We start from the raw sequence: 26,646 nt of genomic DNA, 5'->3' as shown, positions 1-26,646 counted from the left end.
CTTAAGAACAACAGGGCCATGATTAATGATATCAATATGCAAGCATCCTCAGGTAGTGCAGATTCAGGTTTGTTGAAATCAGTTGTTACGGGAATAGGTTTTTGGCGACAATACTGATTCAAAAGTTTTGCATGGAAATATATTGGGGGTGGGGGGATTAAAAATCTTCATAATTTTCAAGAACTGAATAGTAAACAATCCTTCTCAGGTGGTGCAGATTTCAGTATGGATAGTATAAGCTGTATTGTCAAAGCAACCAATGATGAGTCCCTTGCAATATTTTGATAATGGAGTAATAAAGCTAAATTTTTCAGATTCTTAGAAAATTGAAAATTTTAACTCATATTTTTATTGAATTTCAAATTAGAAAATCCAAAATGACAAGCTATATCTGATACATGTATATATATATATATATATATATATATATATATATATATACAACAACAAATATATAAATTTTCAGTACCTAGTTGTGATTATTTAGTGCTTTATATATTAATTAATTGATTATCACATGTATCGTTTAGATCCTAGGGGTAAACGTAAGGTTGGGTGTTATAATTGTTTGTTTGTGCTTATATATATATATATATATATATATATATATATATATATATATATATATATATATATATATTAGTATTAGAGCAATTAACAAAGTCATTGGTCCTGTCGTGATAAGCCATATTCCATAATTTTAGATATGTTTATAGCTTTCCTCATAAACAGAATTTTTTATTTTTGGCTTTTTGCTAGATCATTCAACTTATTTCAATTATGATAGACAAATCACAGTATTATAAAAAGTATCGATGAAGATGATTCATGTTGTATGGATGTTTAATGTTTGTAATTTATCAAAAAACTTTACATAGAATATGTTTTGGTAGTTTGATTTATAAACTGCAAGCATGGAGTTCGTATTTGGAAATCGTTTGGTTGGTTCCGTAACAATAGATTTCAAAGACTGAAGGATCAATTATTTTCCAGTGTAACCATTTATGTAGGGGTACCTCAAGGATCTGTTTCTCGTCTATATAAAGTATGTTGCTAAAAATTTTCCAGAATGAAATACTGGTTAACTCCCTTAGCTATTTATTTGAGGATTGCAATCAATCTCTACCTAGAGTTGTCGTTCCTTGCTCTCACTTGCACCTGTGTTAACGTCTCAAAATAAGCAATGTTATTCCACATGTAAATCCACTTTTTTACGGCTAATAAAACTAAGAACTATTTTATAAAATATCTGAAAAATGTAGGACAAGCAACTATTTGAATATTTTTCCCATTACTATATATTCCTATCAATAGGCCTGGTGCAATAGAACTACCCAATATCTACGTTTCAACCCAATTCCTGCCGATAACGTCTCAAGGGTTTTACAAGATTTTTGTAAAATGGCACGTATGCTCAAATAAAGTATGGTTTTGACTTCAGTTACAAAAATATACGTAAATAAATAAATATTGAGCAGATGTTAAGTCTTTTTGTGACACAAGAAGCATTGAATTGGGTTGAAACGTAGATATTGGGTAGTTCTATTGCACCAGCCCTATTGATAGGAATATCAGAGGTGTAAGTGAGTGTAAGGAATGATAACTCTGTGTAGAGATTGGATTGCAATAGGAATGTGTCATAGGAGGTGCACGTGCTGGTTTGGTATTTTTTGCCATTTAGTATCACCCATTTGAATAGGAAATATCACTTATTTAAATAAGTGATATCACCCATTCAAATTTATCATGAATATGTGAAATCACTTTATAGCGATATATACCAAAACGGCCCCTTGTAAATCATTGTCATATTTTCTCAAGACTTTGGGTGATCTGAATTCATCGACAATATAGTAAGCAGGACGTATAAAAAGTAGGTCTTCTCTTGGAAGAAATAATCTTTCTAAAACGTTTAATACATGTATATTTGTTAGACCAATTCTTCAAAGCACGTACGTCCGTCTTATGGGATACAATCATGTAGCTGCACTCTTGTTGATGTTCAACAAGGTTCAACTGGGTTGAGTTATTATATTAGGATTGTTACTATTTTAGCATCTCTAGAGAATCTCTTAATTTAGAAACTGACTGGGAACCACGAATAAATAAGGATCATATCAAAGTAATTATAACCGAAACACAGAAAATTATACGGTTCCAAAAATGTCGACTAACGTTAACATGTAGACTAACTTTAGCATCTAAAGGAAAATCTTGTGTGTCAGACGCTCTTAGAAAGTAGCATTCATTGAGTGTAACATGAAAATAAATTTTTAAAAAGGGAAAGGAAAGAAAACCCAATCAACTTCTTTAATTAAACAGAGGCACTCTAGTGCAAAGACAATTGTTTCTTTAAATACGTTATGACGTCTGTATACTAATAATAACACTATGTTGTTAACACAATATCATTAGTATACAGACGTCATAACTTATTTACAGAATGCCTGGTGCTCTGGTGACTTTTAGATTTTAGAGATCATCAAATGTTGCTTTATCGCTATTTTTCTTCATTTTTGACAAAAGAGCCATAGACATTATATGTACTAATATTTACATTTCCAACTGTTTTCTTTGTGAAAACCCTTTGAAGCTCCAATGCGTAAATTATCAGCAACTTGCATGTAAATCATCAACTTGTCATGACGTCAGTAGGCGGGAACTATACATGTATACATTAAGGCTATGTCACCCAGATACTACGCACAATTTGTGCATATTCCACGGATGAAATTTGGTAATGCGTGGATATACAGGAAAAATTGAGAAAAGTTGGCGTCTTTACGTGAAATTTTGACAAATGTATCCCGAATGAACCAGATAAAACCATGGAAGAAGTACGAATAAACCACGCAAAGAACATGTAAATCTACGTAAAAGCCAAATATGGCCCAAAATCGGGACACCATACGCGAATCGTGCGCGATTATTGCGCTGTTTATCAGCAATTCATTAGTGATTCGTGCGTCAATTACGTAATTTTAACGCGATACGTACGCCGTATACGCGATATATAAGTGATACATCTGAGGTACAAGCGTGAAACATACCGTTAAACATACGTGGAACGGTCGTGGAAAGCCAAAAATTTGCGTATGCATCTCGCAAAAATCACGCACAACAGTTACTGCTTAAGATTTACATAAGAATTGCGTATAAACTACGTGAAATACGCATAAACTGCGTAAATCTCAACCGACCAAAAAATTTGAGCAGCTCAAAACCGAAATCACGTAAAGACCCTCGACGGACATCTGCGCACATCGACGAATTAAACACTTATGAATTACATATATCGCGCAAATAACACGAATGATCAAAATTTCATACGTGGAATATGCACAACTTTTAAGGCTGTCAGTTTGCTGGATATGTGACGAGGCGATTAACGACAATGGAAAACATGATAATTTTGCTTACTACGTGTTCCCTCGTCGTTAATCACCTCACATACCCCCACAAACTAGACAGTGATTCCTTAAATATCCATTTAATAGTTATATATACACTGTCGACATGATAAGCCCTGACTTTCTTATGACCTCTTACAGAGTATTATTAGTGTATGGGTAATCTCTCTTGTCACACGGAGGCATTTGTCAAACGAACAGAAAATGAAGCAACACAGGTCATTGATTTAACTGTTATATTCCGTCCATCTCCATTAACATTCATAACTGGCGTCGTGTCTTAAATGCACATTGTTGAATTAAATAGATCTAGATGCTATGAAACATATTTTAAAATACATTAAAATCGTTTGTCTTTTTACATTTGCTCGGTTGACACCATGTAAATTACAGGTTCATTAAAAAACGTATAGTTGGTATATTTTTTAGTAAATTATCATAAACACCGTGTCGCCCCATCAGTAATTCATGTAAATTGGTAGATTACGTAACAGTATGCATACTTTAAAACAATAAACACGTTTATTGAAGTGTCTAGGTGGTTTTTTTTATCATTTTTTAAAAGTTATTTTTGTTTTAGTAGTAAACAAATACATCTATGTTGCGAACATCGCTTCGCCATCACTATTATTAATCATCTTTCCTATAAATCACATACCAGAAGCAACTGTCGATTTGTTTGGTTAGGGCCAATAAATAGCCACTGGCTAGGGGTCGCTGCATTCTCGTGATAACGGGCTATTTTACCTCACCGGTTTCACGAGGACAGGTACTACTGTGTAGGAGGACCCCGATCACCGTTACGTCACGATGCCCGCATCCTATACAAGCAGGTTGGTGAGGTTTTTGTAAATTTCAGCTATTTCTCTTCAAATTTGCGATGAATCGTTTGAACATCACAGTTGATTTTTTTTTTTTCTTTTCTTTGGCTATTGTTCGGAATTTTCATCTTCCTTCCAAAAAGTATACTGACAAGGGTCTATGTAGGAGGTTTTGATATAGACTCCCTCAATAAACAGGAGACTTAGGGGCCCTAATGGGTCTAGGGCGAAGCCTTGGGGAGGGGGGGGGGGGTGAAGTCAAAGGAGGCTGATGGATTTTAGAATCATTCGGAGGATATGAAAATCATATTTAGATAGTTTGCATGCATTTTTATACTATTAAAATAATTCATACTAAAACTTACAAACGAATGCAAGTATCTGCTTATTTTTCTTGATATTTTCTTTGAGAACACTGACAATCGGTAGGGAAAGGACAACCGCTGTTCTTATCTCAAAACAAAATCTCTAATGATGTTATCCAGGTCAATGGGAAATTCGTCTTTATTTTTTCCAATTTCAATATTTTATTCAATTTTATCTTATTTCCATCTATTCAAATGGGTGTGGACACTTGGGAGTACCACCGCACGCCTGAATCCACCCCAGACCGAGTTTGCTGCCATATTCCTTAAATACCTTTAAATTGTCAATCACTTTACAAACGTACCATGTTAAAAGAATACACACCGGGAACATTTTCTTTAAACATTAACGAAGGACGTGCAACCTAATGTAGGATTAGAGTATCTCAGTCTGAAAGAGATATCCATGTCCTAAACTGGAAGAAGGCATGTAAATGGTTGTAGAATATGAAATTTACCCTCTGAATTTAATTTTTCATACATCCTTTTAGTTTAAGAGATCGAAATAAAGTTCACACGCCCATTATTAATGTTTGATGTATTTTTCAAAGGTATTAAAATTTTTAACTCAGTCAGAAATATACAAGTTGGTTGTCATGACATATCATTTCTAAAATGGTTACCACGAAGTGGTGGTGGGGATGATTACCACAGGTTGGAAATGGTTATCACGGGGTGAGGTGGAAGTGGTTATCACGGAGTGAGATGGAAGTGGTTATCCCGTGGTGAGGTGTAAATGGTTATCACGGGTTATCACAGGGTGAGATGAAAATGGTTATCACGGGATGAGGTGGAAGTGGTTATCACGGGGTGAGGTGGAAATGGTTACCATGGGGTGAGGTGGAAGTGGTTACCATGGGGTGAGGTGGAAGTGGTTACCACGGGGTGAGGTGGAAATGGTTATCACGGGGTGAGGTGGAAATGGTTATCACGGAGTGAGGTGGAAATGGTTATCACGGGGTGAAGTTGTAGTGGTTATCACGGGTTGCCACGGGGTGAGGTGGTAGTTGTTATCACGGTTTATCACAGGGTGAGATGAAAATGGTTATCACGGGGTGAGGTGGTAATGGTTATCACGGGGTGGGGTGGAAATGGTTATCACGGAGTGAGGTGGAAATGGTTATCACGGGGTGGGGTGGAAATGGTTATCACGGAGTGAGGTGGAAATGGTTATCACGGGGTGAGGTGGAAGTGGTTATCACGGGGTGAGGTGGAAATGGTTATCACGGATTGAGGAGGAAATGGTTATCACGAGGTGAGGTGGAAATGTTTACCATGTGGGGATGGTCACCACGAGAGTTGGGAATGAGAGTACCATTGATTGCAGTGTGATTTTAGAAGGCATATCAGTGGAAACGTATAAAGGATGAGCATTTGGTTATGGTCACTCAGGGCAAAGTCTTGGAAAGATGGTAATTTGATATATCTTTTGGGTAGAGTGTAAGAACGATTAATCCCAGAGGAATAAGATGGGGTTAAATCAACGATTATTTTCATTCTATTTTTTAAATATTATTACTATAGTTTAAAAAAAACCAAAAGAATGACGCTCCCAATTCTTGAATTATAGATCAATTTCAATGATCTTGTTTTGCTGCTGTTGTCTTCATAGATCAATTTGTTGTTTTTACTATGATGACCGCTAAGGCCCATGGGACTCTTGTTCACATTAAGAACGAAAGGTCACAAGTTTACATTCCCTGGAAAATTACCTGCGAATTTCATGGCCAGGTTAAGTGCGATTTATATAGCTGCACGAAAGTTCACACATCATTATAGTCCTATAATTTTGACATCGAGAAGACGATCCGTCTAATGAACTCTGCTAATTTTCATTGAGTATCAAATTTGCAAGGACACATTTTCACTATTGATACGTATTCATTCAATCAGAGGCTAAAAAATCATAGCTGTCACGCCATCTAAAAGAAAAGGAAAAAAAAAGGATTAAAATCTATAAAGTGGCAGTCTCTATTTTAAGAGAAATGTTTTATGGGGTTTTCGCTGATTAGTTATCGCCATCAGTTCTTTATTTACCGACAGACAGTCGGGCAGATAAAGGGTCACCAGATCACATGACGTCCAGAAGAAGTGTATGTAGTATCACGCCTACAATAACCCTTAATCTTCATATCTCATCTCTGTATCAAATTACGTAAATAATATTTCACTCAAAAGAAATTCAAGACTAATGGCCTATATTTTTGCAGTTGCTCTCTTTATACCGGAAGTTGGTACATGCTTGTCGTTGCTTTAGTTTTATATGTCTCTGTTGCTGTCAAGCTTAACCGCTTACATTATCAAGTAGTCTTAGTTTTACGGAGTTTTAAAAGAATACATGTATATCATATTGTTGATACAAGCAAGGTCTGGGTTCTTCGATTTTATGGAGAACACTTCTTGAAATGTACACCTTGTTGATTTAGGGTGTAAGATTGAGAAGGGGATATATAGGTGATTACTTAGCTTCTATTTATATTTAAGTTGTGATGATTAGTCATCTTGAAATAAAGGGATGGTAAAGTCATGCGATAATATATATATAGATATAATTACACCAGTGAACTTATGAGTGCAATATAATGCAGGCCAAGCTGTGTAGTTGTAGAATTTAATGTTACCCTGTTGATCAACACGTAAAAGATTGAATCACAAAGTGAAAAAGACAGATTTCAACAGAAATATTACACTAGTATAAGTAATTCGATATCATTAACACAGTCAGGTCATTGACACCTGAAGTACATTTAGCTTGACACTCCATACAGTAGCAGTGACGGTTAAAACTATTGTGCCAACGCCAACCGTGACACAGAGACTTGGGTAATTGGAAAGTCTCATCCATAAAGCCCAGGACCCTCACTTGTAAGACCCGGGACCCTCACTTGTAATACCCGGGATCCTCACATGTAATACCCAGGACCCTCACTTGTAATACCCAGGACCCTCACTTGTAAGACCCGGGACCCTCACTTGTAATACCCGGGACCCTCACTTGTAATACCCAGGACCCCTCACTTGTAAGACCCGGGACCTTCACTTGTAAAACCTGGGACTCTCGCTTGTAATACCCGGGACCCTCACTTGTAACACCCAGCACCCTCACTTGTAAATCCTGGGACCCTCATTTGTCATACACAGGACCCCTCACTTGCAATACCCAAGACCCTCGCTTGTAATACCTGGGACCCTCATTTGTAATACCCAGGACCCCTCACTTGTAAAACCTGGGACCCTCATTTGTAATACCCAGGACCCCTCACTTGTAAAACCTGGGACCCTCCTTGTAAGGCTTGGAACATTCACATATAAATGCTGAAAATTTGGCGCAGAAGCTATCACTACATTGTACACCTATTTTTATGCCATAGGTTTGACGCGACCATGGTACTGGTAGGACTTGAACGCACAAGCTTCCGGTCACGAAGCGAACATCCTCACCACTGAGGTACCGCGACTTACATGTATGCAACAATGTACCACATGCTTGCTTACTGTGATGCTGGTAGTAGGATTTCGTTTTATAAACTTCTCAAAATGCCAAGATAGCTTAACTTTTGACAACTTTCACTCTCAAGAACCGCCGAATAAATAAAACTGTTACTTCTCCACAAAGAATCCCTGGATAAAGGGTACTAGAGTTTGCTGGATAAAGGGGATTAGAGTTTGCTGGATAAAGGGGATTAGAGTTTGCTAGATAAAGGGGATTACAGTTTGCTGGATAAAGGGGATTACAGTTTGCTCAAAAGGAAGATTGTGTCCTCTTCCACGTAGGAATATAACGAAATCAACGAAAATAGGGTTTAAAAAATCTTCTGAAGAACCACGAGACCAGAAAAGCAAAATTATGCAAGAAAACTTCCTGATATTAAAGTATGTGCAAGTATTGGAATTATAAATAAAAATATTCAAGTTTTTTTTTTCAAAACCACGATTCCTTTGTCCAGCGTAGTGTTACAATTGAGGCTTTAAGATTATGTTGGACTGTGGGAATCTTGTTTTAAAAATCTTCTCATATCTTTTCAGTAAACATCACATGGGTTCATTTTGTAATACATACATTGACATTCCAATGTTTTTGATATCTTTATATATCGTAATGACAGCCATTCCCTCAGGAATACGTTGCAGTTGTGAACAATGCGCGTATAAGTCAAGATGAACATAGTACATCTATTTCAACAACTGGGAATTTCAACAGAAATGAAATTAGAATGTAACTATAAGAAATAAACTAACGCGCTTCGTGAAATGTATGCCAGCATGAAGCGTCAAAGTTCACATCTTCATGTATTTTCAAAAATGAAATTCATTTCTTATAACGGGCTTCATGAAGTATGCTGACGTAAGGTGTTGCAATTCATACCCTCATGTATTTTCGAAAATGAAATTTGTTCCTAAAAAATTTTTTTTTACATGCAAGCATTTCACTTTTTAAAACTATCAATGTAATTGCAAATATTTCCATCAATGAATGTTGAGATGGTTGCTAATGCCATGAAAGTTTAAAAACCTCGAGTATTTAACTTGCAAATACAGTATATACATAATTAATGTGACCGTCGTTAAACTCTGCTTGTTTCTTTCATCTTCAAAATCACGACCTTGGATATATCGAAAAATTACAGTAACTGTTGTAAAATTTGTTCTTCCGTTCTAATTCTGTCTACAGAGGCTGAGCACAAAGGTCTGTTCATTTCTAGTAATACGTGTATCTAAGGAACCGCAATATAGTCCTCATTCAAGCGAAAAAGTATGACCAATGTGAAATCTAACAATTTACAGGGTTGTTATTTTTTGCGAAAAGGGTTACCATTAACACAAAAGTCATTTTAAAGGATATTACCTGATTTTTGTATTAAGGGGGGAATTGTAGATCTTTTAATCTTAATTAAATAGGTGTTCAATGTAGTCTTAAATCCCTCCTTTTTATCTTCTCGTTATTCAGCAATGTTTAGTTCATGATTTCCAATTAAACGAATCTAATGACATTTTACAGAAGACCATAAAGCCTATTTTGGAGATGTTTTGTAACATTCATTTAACCTCAGAATTACCATTTGATTTTTATTGACACTTGGTTTGCAGAATCCTGACGTCCGTTTACCAAGTCGTTCATCTAGGTTTTCCTCCGTGGTCCACACAAAGTTCAGGACTTCATAGTCAACTGAAGAATATCAATTTATCAATTGACTTCCCGTCACATATATGTGCATATAAATAGATCACATACGTCTGTATTCTATCCATGTGACTATTTGAAACTATTAACCCAAAGTTCATAGAAGAATATTCCAAAGTAAATCGAGACGTGCGATGTTCTGGAAGTGATTTAAGCTGAAAAATTCGTATCCCCCTCTACCGGCTGTATCGACTTTTCATCTACTTGAAGTTCACGCAAATATAGTGTAAAGTACTCTTTTTTAAAATACACATAGGCCTATATAAAATGTTCATTAACTTCCAATACAGCTGTGCGTGAATACTATTTTTAGACAGCGATTCTTCTGTTGCGCTTCACCTATATGCACCTGACGATGAAACATCCTTTTTGATGTCCATAGAACATAATAGTGGTATGTGCACGTGGTACAAAACAAGCCCAATAATGTGCATCGATAGAATTAGTTATACATGCAGTAGAGGAGTTTACGAGGGTTGTTCGATATGTAATTGTATTGTACGATATCTCAAAAACATTCGACTTAAAGAGCGAAATGAACATTACATCTCTTCAAAGTATTCTCCGCGGTTTGAAATACGTAATTTCAATCTGAATCCATTTCTGAAATGCGTCACGGTACGCTGATTTGGGTAGACTTCTGAGGCACTGACTGATGGCTGAGCCAAGGGCTTGTCGGGACTTGTAACGACGACCAGATAAGAACTTTGGAAAAAGGAAAAAGTCGCATGGGGCTAGATCTGGAGAGTATGGTGGGTGTGGCAAGACGGTAACCTTCTCCGGCTTAAAAAATTGCTTCACAAGCTCAGATGTATGTGACGGAGCATTATCATGAAGTAGGCGAACATACCTAAATCCTGACACAGGGCGTCGTTTATGATATAATATTTCTTGAGCTTTTTTGGTATTACATCTCGGTAATACCGACCTGTAACACTTTTGCCCTTCGGCACCGGAATTTGTACGGCTATACCATCACATGAGAAGAATATGCAATAAAGAACCTTCTTTGTGCTTATGGTTCTTTTGGCAACTACAGGCCTTCTACCGTGTTTAGTTAGCCATGTTTTGTTTCCAATTTTTCTTACTGGTTCGAAATAATAAACCCATGTTTCGTCACCACTAACAATGTTTGCAAATTGTATTTGATTGAATTTGGGAAACATTTTAAGCAATTGCTTAGTGGTTTGTACTCGTACCCGTTTTCGGTCATCTGTAAATATAAGCGGTATCCATCTTCCGTACTTTCAAAATACGCTTCAAAATGAAATGCACCCGCGATAGTGATATGCCAACAGCTTTGGCAATATCACGAATCGTGTATCTGCCATCACTTTCAATTATTTCCCTGACTTTTGAGACATTTGCCTTGCCTGTTACAGTCACAGGTCAGCCAGAGTTTGCTGCATCTTTGACGGACTCTGTGCCAGTTAGAAATGTCTTTCTCTACCTAAGAACTGTCTCGTAAGATACCTTATCAGACCCATAAACTTCCCCCAATTCAGTAAAAATGTGCATTACCGAATGACTGAGTTTTGTGCGAACTTTTATACATTAAAGCTCTAATTACTTCAATATTCTCAACCCGTTTCCCAACCATTTTTACAACAGTGGTCAACGACTGGCTCTATTGAAATGACTATAAGTTTAAAACTATGTGGAGCTGAAGACTCGTGTTTATACTGTTGGAAAGGTATTGGATAGAGCTATTCAAAAGTATCATCATCCACGGAATCGTGCAAAGCGTTGTCACGCTGTGGTACAATACACATTACATATTGAACAGCCCTAGTACATGTATATTAGCAATCTAAGGCAAATATTTTGTACGAGGATCTAAGATATTTTCCTCCTCCTTCTCATCTCTATAGTCTATATGGATTACCTTTGTTAATAAATGCGATGATTTAGCCCTCCCCTTCCTCACAATGTCAAGGTTTTGTAACTGAGTGGAGGGTACGTAATCACAAAACCTTGACGCTACGAGGATGGCTCTCCCCAATTTTCAACATTCTAATATGTCTGAGTCTACATTTCCTACGGATCTTAGTCACCCGCTGCATTTGTTTTCTCTATTCTTGAAATCCACATAGTATTTTGATATAATATATATATATATAGAGAGAGAGGGGGGGGGGGTGTTAAATGTAATAATCTGACCAATTTCGTAAAGAAAGCAGCTATGAATGCTTTTGACTGACAAGCTCTGAAAGTTCTGAAAAATAGGATATCCTTTTCAAACAATCATATCATCACGTAGAAATAAACGTCAGTTGTGCAATTTTAGCATCTACGCGCAACGGGGTGCCGACATATCTTCATAACGCGATCAGCGTGTTATTCCAAGTCTACACATTACATCGTTATGTATTATCTGCACTGTAAATGTCAAAAACTAAACATATGATGCTTGAATTTGAAATCGATGTGTTTGGTTTAGTTCGCTGCAAACTATGGTTTACAATAATTCAATTTGGTTTTAACACACAATTAAATTTAAAATGAAGCTTGAATAGATTAGACAACACAAATCGATTGGTTTGACAGAGGATCATACTATTCTTAAACAACATATAAAACTTGCCAGCTACGTTAAGTATTGTGTGGCAGACTTTCTTATTTTGAAATTCATCCTTAAACGCGATTAGGAATGGAATCTTTTTTGTGGTTATCATTCAATCAATCGATCGATATTCAAGGACCGTGGAAAACACGTCTGAAAAATTTGAATGATGGTTTTAGAGTCGTTGTAGGTTGGGATATTTACAAGCAAATTGTCTTGCAATGCTCTCAACAAGTGGTAATGGTCTGAAGAAAATGTCGACAGAGAGTCCAGACGAGTACAAAAATATTTATATTGATCCTTGTAACACTTGTACAGGATGTGTTACTCAAGACGGTGAACTGCCAGAAGTAGCATCATGTCCAGAAGCATAGATGATCGAAAACTGATATGAAATATTTAACATTTTCAGACGAAGTGAGAAGATTCCATTTACATTTTCAACGCTTTTTTTTTTTTTAGGCTTTTGATATATTTACAAATCATTTCCTTTATTCAGTATTATAAAGAGTAGCGGCGATCAGGAGCGTACTAACTCCACACTCATGTTCCGTCTACCAGATGTACATATAATCCTTGTAAGCTTCGTTTATCGTTTTGTTTTTAACATGGATATCGTCCGCAGAGCTTACCTTACAAACTTTTCAACACTTTGAAATACGTTTAAACAGGACAGAATAGAATAATGTCTAATTCAGAGCCCAAACATGGCACAAGAAGCATTACATACATAAGGAACCGCCGCGGTGGTCTAGAGATAGAGCGTTCACCCCGCATGCGGAAGGTCGGGGTACGAATTTCGGCCACGACACCTAAGTCGTTAAAACAGGTAGTGACAGTTTCATGGCCGAACGCTCGGCATCAGGTGTGAATGTCACCGTTCCTCGGAGATGACCGTGACAATGTGGTGCGCTAAAGATCCCACACTGCCCAAAGGCCGTAAGCGCCGAGCAAAGGCCTAAATTTGAAGCTCTTCATCGGTCTTGATAAACGCGTCTCCATATGAGTGAAAAGAATTCTCAAGAGGGACATTAAACAAGATACAATCAATCAGTCATACAAAAGGGGGAAAGTCAAAAGACACGAATTGAGATATAGCGACATACATACACGAGTTTGGTACAAAATTGCCCATCATTAGAGTATAGTTATGATTTAAGTAAACAAATGGAGCTGATCTCATCAGTAAATTTGTACAAGTGTATACTCTTTGTTGATTATATTTTTCACATTGGATAAGGAAGTGAATTCAATTATTTTCATCACTGTGTAATTTTTGCTGATTCTTTAATTTCTAAAAACATTGTAATATCTACCACTTTCAATAAGAACTATACACTGCTTAAAAGGGCAAGCTGTACACTGCATAGATAAATCACAGCAGTTTTTCATTAATTCTTGCTGAACTTAACTCTGTTGATTGTTGCTCATTCGAGTGTCTCCCCTACCTTATCCCATACGTCTTAGACATCCTCTCATTTATTACACACCGGTCACGGTAGTTCAGTGGTAGAGCGTTCGCTTCGTAACCTGGAGGTCTTGAGTTCGAGCCCCGCTCGTGCCATGGCCGCTTCAAACCTACGACGTTAAAATAGGTAGTGATTGCTCCTTGGACAATCTAAATTTACTTATATATTGCATATATTGAACTGAAATCGGTCTTGTTAAATAAGGTTGCAGATCCTACTCATGGTAAAAATACCTATACACACGACACTTCGATGAATCATTGAAAAAAAACTAATCATATTTTGTATAAATATATCTTTCAATCTTCGCCTAACTATAATAACACCAGATTTTCATTAACAGTGTTTTCATACCATACATACCCTAGTCCAACAGAAAACAGCATATTCCTTACAGTAGATGACCAACACTGGGTATTTGGTTCCAAAAATACATTGTTTAAACATTACTAGTACTTAAAATACAGTTATCAGTTTTTCTTAGTTTGAAAACACATTTTACCATTCTAAATTTTCTCTTTAACTCTATGGAAGTCTACCTAATTCTGAATAAATCATCCCCGAAGCTGTGGAGTTTTTGATACCTAGGACTTTCTTACAAAAAAATCAAATGTACACTTTCTAATTCTTTTGCAGGGGTACAGCCCTACACGCCACAACTGTAATTCGCAATACTACTCACATATGTGTCTCAAATAATGTTAACTCTGTAGAGACATTTAAGTGCAAGGACTTCATTTTAGATAACAGAACATTCATACGCTTTTTGTATTGCATTGCTAAAATACTCTGAAAAAGCATACTATCATTAGCATACAATATAAGAAATATTTAAAGCAATATCTCTGACCTCTATTGGAACACATAAGGTTTTAATAAATTCCAACTCAAAATCATTTACATATAGAGAAAATAAAATTGGTGACAATGATTCTCCTTGCATTAATCCTTGATTACTAGAAAAATATTCTGACAATTGAGATTTATATTTTACACATGACTTCACATTTGCTTACAATGAACGAATGATATTCATAGTGTAATACTCAACTTTTTTTTATTAATCAATCAATATATCAATAACTAGATAACACAGACTGTAGGAAAATTTAGTGACTATTTATACCCCCCGCAAACAAATATTTGATTGATTCATTGATTTTTTTAAAGCAACATTTTCCAAAAAAAAAAAAAAAAAAAGATATGCTAGATGACCATTTGATTAGACAACTTCTGGTTTGATCGGAGGAAGTCTGTTTTATCCATTATATAGTGTGTCCCGCAGGGGTGTTAGTCCCGAAAGGACAGTTCTAGTTTCAATTTGTGATTTTCAAACCTAGACCGTAAGCAATGCAAAACTAATAGTGATAGAGAGTTAGTTTAACAGTCAAATTATATGGAGCGCCAAATTAACATAAACTCAAATAATTGAAGATATCTTCAATTATTTGAAGATATCATCAATTCATTTGATGCGCGCAACAATTTAATTAAAGATCTCTTCAAATAATTAATGATATCTTCAATTCTGAATTATTGCGCGCATTAAATGAATTGATGATAGCATTAATTCTTCTGCTGAATTGATGCGCGCTTTAATTGAATTGATGATCTCTTCAAATGAATTAATGATATCAACAATTGAATTGATGCGCGCTACAATTCAATTGAAGAGAGCAATAATTGATATAATGCGCGCATTAAATCAATTGATGAGAGCAATAATTGAATTGATGCGCGCAGTAATTCATTTGATGAGAGCAATAATGGATTTAATGCGCGCATTAATTCAATTATTGCTCACTTCAATTGAATTAATGATATCTTTAATTCATTTGAAGAGAGCAATAATTCTTTTAGAGAGAGCAACTAAATAATTAAAGATATCTTCAATTCAACATATCCACAATTGAATTAATGATCTCTTTAATTGAATTGTTGCTCTCTTTAAAAGAATTCATGCGCGCATTAATTCCTTATACAAAAGCATTGTAAATAATTAAAGATATCTTCAATTGAATTAAAGAGATCATCAAATTATTTATACCGAGCTCTAAATCAGTTATTGCGAGCAATATTTCTACGAAATTAATGCTCTCATCAATTGAATTGAAGAGAGCAATATTTGAATTAATGCGCGCATCAAATCTATTATTGCTCTCATTAATTCAATTGATGCTCTCATCAATTGAATTGAAGAGAGCAATAATTGAATTAATGCGCGCATTAATTCAATTAAAGAGAGCAATAATTGAATTGATGATATCTTCAAATAATTGAAGATATCTTCAATTATTTGAGTTTATGTTAATTTGGCGCTCCATAAATAATTGGTGTCTGAAGGGTTTTTTCTTATATACATGTAAGAGAGATTTGGAATTTTCTTTTGAAATATCTTTCTCCTTGAAAACCACAAGGCTGTACTCTCGACAAGTCAACTGCATTTTTTTTTCTGTTTGCATTATTTAAAAATTGGATAAAATGCGTGTTTGTAATACGATGGTTTTCTGAGACACATGCACTGCGAACACGGTGTTGACAATACAAGTGAATAGAATGACACGGTATATAATCAGATAGGAGAGGGCGTTCTAAGTTTTAAGAACTTGTGCTCAAACCTTTTGTTATAACATCTAGACAATAAAATATGTGTAAATCAATCAGATAAATGTTTTATCCTGAGTTGTATGACAACGTTTACAATGGTTTAGAACCTTCATAGGTCATATCAGAACCTTTGTAGATCCCATCAGATAGGATGCCAAAGATAGGCGAACATATGGTTTATCGTGATTATAAGCAAAAGCGTCTACTTTGATTCATTTTGCCACATACTTCAGATATTGATTTTTTTAAAGATAGCACAGTAAATTTGCATATATATTTACATATCCAATTCTGTGACAACCCTTTGAAGCCCCACAGCTGTGTTAGTTTTACCATTTACTACATCAGCTTGTAAATTTCTTTCCACACTTTGTCACGACAACCATGGAAATCAACAGGAAAAAACAATATATCTCAATTTCCATGAGGTATCGATTTTTTATGTTCATTTTTATTTCAAATATAAATATAAGATGCAGTTTGTTTTAATTATCACGCTTTCCATTGTAGTTAACCACTTCATACACCCATCAAACTAGATAAGTGAAACCTTAAGTAAATCAGGAAAACCAAGACAATGTTGAACTGTCTCGTATCACTCCACCGTGTGTGATCCTGGCATCTCAGGAAATCAGATTTTGTAAAAGCTATTAATGGTACAAAATTTCAATACAAGCTGCAAACGAAATGTCGTGCTCATCCTTTCACTTTTGAAGTCCATGATGTATGTAAACTTCTCTATATCATCGGATGGTCGATATGGTGTTTTCTGAAAGGTCGACAGGACAAATCATACCACGCCATCTCTCCGGGACAGAAGTCATAAAACTGCAGGCGTTTACCGATGTTTCAGTGCATAAGATAATCAAAACTTCAATCTCTGTTAATTTATTTAACTTCTTCCATTGTCAAACTTATCATTTCATGAGAAAATTACTAATATAACATGACACGACATTGCTTAATGATTATAACATATCTTATTAACATGAAGAAACACGCTAAATATAGAACTCGTCATTATGTCGGTCATTTGGTGAATTTTTCGTCTCGTGTAGATATTTCTTTCTCTCTTTTCGAATTATGCTAACTCCTTGTTTGCGTTGTGAGCAGCAGAGTAATTCTTCAAAAGTCTGTGGTTTTTAATTAAACCAACAGCGAACCAGCACATGGAGAAACACCAGTTTACGTTGTCACAAAATAAAATGTAGCAATTTCAATCGTAACTGAAATTAAAATACCAAGTACAACGAGAGGCTTTGAAGTTCATCCCAGTGACGTTGAAACTTTATACATTTAATTAATCATCAAAAATCAGAACCCTGATTTATGTGTATAAAAATATTCCTGCCATTGAAATCGAATATCAAATGCCCTGAAAATCAGATCGCAATTTTCTTTCCTCCCGATCTTTATCTTTTTTATTTAAAAAAGAAAATCTTGAAAACCAATACTAGGAATCTTCATTCTTAATATCCATGAAACTTAGCATCCCTGCAAATTATGGAGCGCCAAATTAACTTAAAACAAAATAATTGAAGATATATCTTTCATTATTGAAAGTCATCATCTATTCAATTATTGCTCTCATCAATTTGATGTTCACGCGCATGATCAATGTAGTGGAGTTATTGCTCGCAAAATTTCAATCGAGAGATCAGTATAATTAATGATTTGATGATTTCTTTAATTCAATTGAGGATATCTTTAATTAGTTACAATGCTTTTGTAAAAGAAATTTTAAATGCGCACATCAATTCTTTTAAAGAGAGCAGCAATGCAAGGAAAGAGATCGTTAATATAGTTGCTCTCTCCAAAACAATTTTATATGCGCGCGCATCAATATTTATTTCAATCATAGCGCTCATCAATTCAGCAGAATAAATAAGATCGGTAAAGTTGGCTACTAGTAACCAGCTACTAGTAACTGGCTACTTAAAAAGAGAAAAATTGGCTACTAGTAGCCAGCTACTTGAACCAGGAAAAGTTAGCTACTAGTAGCCAGCTACTAAAAGTAAGAAAAGTTAGCTACTCGTAGCCAGCTACTACAAAATATAAAAGTTATAATCTGATAGATAATAATTTTAAAACTCATTAACCTTTATCTGGTAGCGAGCTATCAGTAATTATAACTTTTATATTTTGTAGTAGCTGGCTACGAGTAGCTAACTTTTCTTACTTTTAGTAGCTGGCTACTAGTAGTTAACTTTTCCTGGTTCAAGTAGCTGGCTACTAGTAGCCAACTTTTCTCTTTTTAAGTAGCCAGTTACTAGTAGCTGGTTACTAGTAGCCAACTTTACCGATCTGAATAAATAATACTATCAACAATTCAATCAGTGTGCACAAATATTCAGAACTGAAGCAAAAAAGATTTCAGAACAGAAAACTACAAATCCACATCACGGAGTGGACAAAAATGGTCACGATCATAGTTCGAATTTTCCCTATAGCTAAATGATATTCTTTACTAACATTATCCATGACCCGAGCGCCTATGAGGAAAAGTCTAATCATCACGCCGCATTCATTCAACGTGATTTTTTCAAAATTTTAATGATAGTGTCCTTGACACTTCAAATATTAGGATCAGTTAAATATGGAATAATTGTGTAATATTGGTGGGTTGTTTGTTTTTTTTACGTTAATAAGCCGATTTGATGACGTAGTAATTTGATTGATACCAAACAGCCAATCAATGAGTTACATGACGATTCACGAGTGTGATTTTCACACGGTTCTCCACGCCAAAAGACATGCTGTTTCTGGAATGATAGTATTTCGATTGGTTGCACACTTTTCTCTCTGTGCACTTCATGATCATGTGTTTTATTTTATAGGCAGATCATCAAGAGTACAGTATATGTGACTACATGAGCATCATAACAATGTTTGTAATCTTGAATATCTTGAAAGTACTTCTGTTGTCCACTAATTGGAAGCACGTGCCCGTGAGTTTAGATTCTATTTGCAGATATTATCTGCTTGAACTATTCCCATAGATCTAGCTGTTTGAGAGCGGTACACGATTAGAAAATCAAATCACCAGGTTCATTGTCCGGACAAAACCTTTTTTAAAAAGGAAGTATGTCTATCTCATACGAAGATTGTCTGGGTTTCAGCTGTCTTTCAGTACTAAATATGAGTAATATATATATAAATCTACGAAAATATTTTCCAACGATATCATTAATGAAAATGTGATCCTTAGTCGGAGTTGCATTAGATTCAGTTATAGTTACAACCCATAACATCGGGAGAAAATTATTTCTTTTCTGATTTTTAGCAATGGATGCAAAATATAATTATAATTTTAAAATAGCAGGCAGTTATGTACAAAATCTGTTGTTGTAATTTACAAAGGGTGATTAGAATTCGTAGTGTATAAAGTCTACAGTCAGATCGATTGATTTCCGTAATTTGTTTTTATATCTTTTTAAGTTAAAAATGTTCAAATGTGCAATTAATTAAAGCTAGTGTTCGGTATCATGCCATAGTCCGAAGTAGTGTCACGATGATAGATTAAAAAACTTCATGAACTTGTCATTACCAGCAGAAGTCGTAACATAAGGTATTTCCATGTTGACACGCGAGATGCATGGATATACAAGTTATACGAGTATGTGTTCAATGTATACACACAAAGGATGCATTCGATCAGGTACTCTTTGGTCTCAAATAACAAAATGTAGAATATTTTCTCTCTCTCTCTCTCTCTCTCTCTCTCTCTCTCTCTCTCTCTCTCTCTCAACACTAAATTAACGGTCTAGAATAAAAGTTTAGACAGATATTATTAACACTTTCATATCCTAAAGTTAGAAAAATTCCTAATGCCTCTACTTGTTCTAGATATAATCTTAGAGAGTGAGTGTAAAAACAAACAAACAAACACTTTTAAATGCAGTAGATTTTCCAATCAACGCAGTATCGAGTTTGTTACGTTAACAATACTCCACATCGTTTAACTCTCGTTATCCATTCGCGGTCTGTGACGTCCAGTTTCTCTGAATCTGACCGGTCATTCTCTGCTTGAAATGGACGTAGGAAGATAAACAAAACCAAAAAAACCTAAACGAAAATGTGATAAATTGTTTAAAAAACATGCTATGCTAGATAACAGAGATATGTAATTATAGTATCTTATGCGCCGCACTACCAGTTTCTTGACAGCTATCATCAGTCTCCGCACAGGAAAGGCGTTCATTGTAAACATGGTGCTACGGGAGGGATATTGTGTCGGTAAGTTGCCCAGACTAGAAGGTTGTCAGTTTATCCGAGACACTCCCTCCGTTCGTGAAGATCAATAGTTGAAGGATCGAACGCGACCATTTACATGAGTGGGGAGGGTCCGTAAAGTAGCAGTGTTGACAAGCTGACATCTACTAAATATAGAATATATGGTGGTCTCGCTAAATTAACGATGTGATAGACACTTGGGAATTCAATTCTCGGGTACTCGATAAATATATTGTTTTTATTATTCTGTCTTTATGGTAAGCGAAATCATGCGTTTAATTGTATTTTATGTTTTATTTAGTTGAAAGGAGATGAGGACAAACACCACAAAAATTTCTGCTTTTGGAGAGTATAGGTTCATGACAAGGTAAGACATCGGCTACATCAAGATATGTTCACGAAGTTTTTAACGTTTCTTGTCCCTTTACTTATGCAACTGCAATAGTCAAGTGCACTTTTTCAACAACTTATTGCGGTATGTATATTGATTTCACTGTGAAACTGTATGTTATCAGTTATATCTGTACGAAACTCAGACATGCAATATCCATTTAATTGACTTTCAGACATGCTGCTCGTCTTAATGTTAATTCTTTCCCCGGATTTCCTGACGGGATGTCCGCTAAATGCAGCCACCAGTTGTACTTCTTTTCAGTTTGGCCCTGTCGGCTCAGAGCAGGACCTTGGTTTATTTTTATTGCAGACTTTGCTTACTGTCTGTGACGGAATATCCAGATTCCCCTATAATCGATGTTAAACAGTTTTTGTCATAATTCGTTTTATATTGAGATGCTGTCTTAATTTAATTGCACAAACTCGATATGTTCAATGTTGATCGAAAACCTGTCTGTCAAATCGTGTAGTTTTATATTTGTTTTTTAACCTTGGAAAACTCGACAGAAATTGTATCTTGTTGATGAAGAACTATATAAAAAAGATATATCTTGTAGAAATAGAAGAAAAATTCACATAAAATGCAATTACCCACATCATAAATGCCATTACATTTCTTCATAAAAGGGGTACAGAGATCTTGCTGTCTCCAGTGATGTTTCAGATCGTACTTACGGGAGGAGATAGCTTTACTTGCTATAGTGATTACTCTTTTTCCCGCTGACTAAACAGGCGTAAAACTAAATCATCAGAACCATAAACTGCTCGATGTGATAGAAATTTTATAAATGAATGTGTCAACTCCCGCAGAGAAAAGAAAATCTTTAATGTTTCAGCACAAATTCTAGGCATCCGTTTGCTTCTAAGCAAACAAAAATGATTCATGTTTCCTCACACTTTTGTGTAATTTATTTAAGAATCGATCAAATCTAAACCATTACAAATTACATGTAGCACTTCAAGTAAAGTTCAAAAGCATACATTCATTTCAATTAGATAAATTCAATTGAGACTTCAAGTACAAAAGTAGAAAACGTTAGAATTCATGCATAAAGGCGAAGCCAACATACTAGATATAGCGATTTTCTCTATTCATAATTGATATAAAAATGAAAATATAAAATCGACATAACAAAAATACTGCCTAAACATGTGACAGTCCATGTTAATTTCCGTAGTCCCCCTCCCACCGACCTGTCATTTTGCATGAACTGAAAAATTGTAAGTTATGGGGAAATTAAAACACTGGAGCTTCAAAGGGTTATCATTGAGAGAGCAGTAGCAGATGTAAATGTAACAACACCACACGCAGGTGTAGAAATAATTCTTATCTAACATGACAAGGCAGATGGCAGATCAATTGAAAGATCCTGCCTTTTAACAGATCATTAACAGAATATGCACGCTTACAGATACAAGCAGATTGCAAGATTCCTTGCCTTTTCTTTATAGACTATTTCTTGCTAGCATTTCCCCCCCGAATTAGATGCACTTGATTGTGTACCGTGTAAATTGTCTGTACGACCTTAGAAAGTAAATAGTGTTGGAATAATACTTTGAATGACACTGTTATTTGATACCCACTTGCGATCACTGGAATGTGAACAGATCATAAACCCTGTCATCTTGGGATCTGCAGAAAGTCGGCTGTGACACTAAGTTTAACTAAGATCATTATCAGGACATTCACCGGAAATAAAGAGTCTCCCAATTAAGTCCTCCTGATACAAAGCCTTGAATGACTAGTGAAATAATGTGATTATCAAACACTGTCCTATATTTAGTAACGATTGGGATATCGACCTGTAACACTTACAGCCAAGTTATAGGCTTAATGCTCAATGTCATAAACTTGTATTTTGTTTAAGAGCACTCAATAATGTTGCACGTCCAATGTGTGACAAATCCTTTCAAGTACGTACGGTATAAAGACTTCATCTATTGTATTTTCATCCAGTTTTGCCAATATTAGATTCCAAATACTCTTGAAACTATTTTTAAAAGTCTGAAAACTGTGTCATGTTCTATAAGATTACATACAGGAGAGGACTTGAATGATCATTGTTCCTGTATTATATTAATAGAAACCACTTCTAAAATCATCTTTTATCCATGGACAGACCACTCCAAGCACAACAAAAGTATATGGTACATATATTGTAGAGTCCTCCTTAAAGAATCAGTCCCTCAGTACTCCTCTGTATCAATTGTATCAATACTCCCCTTTTGATGTCTTAGCATTTAGTAAGCCCTCTTTAAAGTACAAGTATCTCATAATTAGCGTGTAAAGAAAAAGATGATCTGAGCGGCCTGGCACTCTTCGCTATACAGCGTAGAACAGTTCCTTTAACTGCTTGATATGGATCCCATATAGTATCATGAACAGAAATTCGATTCAACGGAGTTAAAGAAAGCTATTTGTCACGGTATTTTGTGGTTCTTTGCAGATGAGGGATTTTGGATTAGACGTCAAATAGATGGTGTGATGAAAGAAGACGGGTTTCGGAACAACCACTTCTCATTGGTGTCAGCCTCCGGAAGCTCCACTACATCAATAGAACTACAGTTACCTGGGATGCTGAAAGTGAGTGATATGCCCAGGAGTGTGGATCTTCTCAACAACACCAACTCCAATGAATCAACGCACGACAGCGAACTGAACCCGCCAATAAACGTATTTGTGGTGGTGCTGAAAGCGATTGCAATGACAGTCATCATGGCAACCGCAATACTAGGAAATTCTCTAGTTATAATCAGTGTAAAGAAGTTTGAAAGACTTCGAGGGAGAGTTACCAACTACTTTATCGTGTCTCTAGCGTTTGCTGATATAATAGTCGCCATTTTCGTCATGCCTTTTAATGCTAGTCAGGAAATCACAGGAAAATGGATGTTCGGAAGAACTATGTGCGACATATTCAATGCTAATGACGTACTCTTCAGCACCGCCTCCATACTGCATCTATGCTGTATTAGCGTCGACCGTTACATTGCTATTAATTATCCTCTCAAATACGACACAAAAATGACAAATTGCTGCGCTTGCGCAATGATCCTTGCCACATGGATCGCTTCCGCTCTTATTTCATATATACCCATTCATGCCCAGTTTTACACGACGTGGGAGCACTACAAACTCTTACAACAAAACACGGATTCTTGTACTTTTCACGTGAATAAAATTTACGCTGTTGTATCTTCAAGTGTGTCGTTTTGGATTCCCTGCACCATTATGATTTTTGTGTATATCAGAATATTCATAACCGCTCGACGACAGGAGAAGCATATACGTTCCATCAGTTTTTATTCCTACAAGTATGCCGATAATGGTAACTTAAACAGCCTTCTTCCAGTCTCGACAAAATCCAAGAAAATGTCGGAACGTTCGAGAATGAAACGTGAACACAAAGCTGCCAAAACGTTAGGAGTTGTGATGGGCGCATTTATTATGTGTTTTCTCCCTTTCTTTTCCTGGTACCTAATTACTGGTGTGTGTGCAGAAAAGTGTCCCTATCCACCCATATTAGGGTCCATGTTATTTTGGATAGGATATCTAAATTCTTGTTTAAATCCAATGATTTATGCCTTTTACAATATGGAATTCCGGACAGCATTCAAACGGCTTTTGCACATGCGCAACTCTCATGGATCATATCAAAGTAGTTCTTCGGCACGGAATAATTCTGATGGTGAGAATAATAAAGGAAAATTCATGGTAGTGAAAAAGGAATTCACGTTGACAAATGTTTGATGTGAGTTTAGTAAAACAATCTCAGAAATATACCGTTCATTCTAAGTGTTACAATTGTAGTTTGTTGGTGGTCAACGCATTACGAAAACCAAGATAGAACGTCTGCAGAAATCCAGTGTCATCATAATTATAAGAGTATATTTAACTCCGTGTATTATTTTCTTTTATGATATCATTGTTATTTTATAATTCATATATATCCATGCATACGATTTTGAACCCTCATGTGACGTCATCATAGTCCTTATAGAAAATTGAGAAATAATGATAAAAAATGCTAACTAATTGAGATTTTTTAAACTGATAATGTAAGGATAGATACAACTGTACCGTATCACGGTACGGGAATCACATAGCTGCACGTGTACCGCGATATATCACGTTTTCATCATTTAATATTTATATTTCCAATGTATTTGCTTTTTTAAAAATATCTTTACAAATACGTGTGTGACTCTTCATATAGTACTCTTGGAATTTTGATGAAAATGAAAGTAGAATGTAAATATGAAAAATGAATTCCAAAAGATGGATGAACAAAGCGATAAAAACGTCTATCCATTAAAATGCTTTCTATAAATCTATAAACATATTTTTCTACCATACATTTGTTCTTGTGGTCAATTTATATTTGACATTTTTATTGTTTGACGATATATAAAACAAATGGTGATAAAGTAGAATATATTAGCCACCAGAATATATGAAAATAAAAGAGATACTAAGGGTATCAAGCCCATTGCCCAAAAGGATCTACTTACAATTCACCTTTGTGTCCTGCGGTTTAGACCACTTGCTTACAATATTCATGGGGATTCAAATCATGCTTGGTATATCGTCTTCAATGTAAGGGACTTTTTTTTTTTTTTTTTTTTTTTTTTTTACAAAAGCTTTTATTTTATATAACATTTTTACATCTTGTATTTATAATGGATCATTGCTCCATCTTTTGGAAGACTTAAATAATATACGTTTTTAGTTTTTCTATAAGTATATGATTACAAAAATTGAAGAATCAACCCACACACATTCAAATTTTACCAAACTCGACTATGAAATGGTCAGATTTGACAATTTTGACTGTTCTCATTTTCACATCCCTATACATGTATTTCAAATAATTTAATTCCTTGGGTGTTTCATTTACAACCTATGGAAAATATACATACTTTAAACTAATTAACGAATTCTAACTCTTTTTGAGAGTGATTTTATTTTTGTCTTTCCTATCTAATCATTCTTGGGCACTTTTCTGGCCTTGTTCATCCATTTTCTGTTTAAATATACACGAGGGTATAAACTGCGAGGCTTCACGACGCCATGCTTCATGGAACGCGTGAGCACTTCGTGAAAAGTGTGTCGATGTGAAGCGTTGCAGTTCATACTCTCATGTATTTTCAAAACTGAAATTTATTTCAGTTCTTAAATGTTTAAACAGATAACCACAACACGTGAATGTATAATTTACGCATAATTCAGGACTACTGGTATCTCAATTAAATAGTCAAAAATTCTAGTCATTTAACATACTTTTGTTATTTCTTTTTAAACAAGTGGATTTTCTTTTATTTTCTTATGTTGATTATTATTGTGTTTCAGAGTTTATCATATGTTTATACTCCATAAATCAATTATAGCATATCTCTCCTCCTTGTAACTTTAGATTAGTAGTGTCTCATTTCAGAACAGAGAAGCACGAATTACATCATCATCCCTAGCGAAGATGAAATTACATGGACATGTATTGAATCACTCATGAGAAGTGATATATCGCGGTCCACAGTCTCGGTGTTTCACAATATGCTTCAGTCGTATCGTTACACCCCTACATTTTACTCAGAATTTGGACTTTGAA

General features: G+C 35.3%; 1 protein-coding gene across 3 annotated transcripts; it reads left to right on the top strand.

The window, feature by feature from the left end:
* The first annotated feature begins 3,846 nt into the window (after positions 1-3,846).
* On the top strand, positions 3,847-26,432 carry LOC125657980 (octopamine receptor beta-2R-like). Of its 3 annotated transcripts, none has more exons than XM_048888969.2 (3): positions 3,847-4,243; positions 20,952-21,017; positions 23,491-26,432. In XM_048888969.2, the coding sequence occupies exon 3, from the start codon at positions 23,529-23,531 to the stop codon at positions 24,789-24,791; it is 1,263 nt and encodes a 420-aa protein (XP_048744926.1). In that variant the 5' UTR covers positions 3,847-4,243; positions 20,952-21,017; positions 23,491-23,528; the 3' UTR covers positions 24,792-26,432. The 3 variants fall into 3 exon arrangements, with proteins under 3 accessions (XP_048744926.1, XP_048744924.1, XP_048744925.1); XM_048888967.2 differs by lacking the exon at positions 3,847-4,243 and adding an exon at positions 20,585-20,653; XM_048888968.2 differs by lacking the exon at positions 3,847-4,243 and adding an exon at positions 20,671-20,866.
* The last annotated feature ends 214 nt before the right edge of the window (positions 26,433-26,646 follow it).

The sequence above is a fragment of the Ostrea edulis genome, chromosome 9 (genome assembly GCF_947568905.1).
Source record: "Ostrea edulis chromosome 9, xbOstEdul1.1, whole genome shotgun sequence".
NCBI lineage: Eukaryota > Metazoa > Mollusca > Bivalvia > Ostreida > Ostreidae > Ostrea > Ostrea edulis.
This window is presented reverse-complemented; position numbering and strand designations above follow the sequence as displayed.

Bases quoted from the DNA above. Each gene is read 5' to 3' on its own strand.
- LOC125657980 (XM_048888969.2), top strand. From the start codon at position 23,529: ATGAAAGAAGACGGGTTTCGGAACAACCACTTCTCATTGGTGTCAGCC.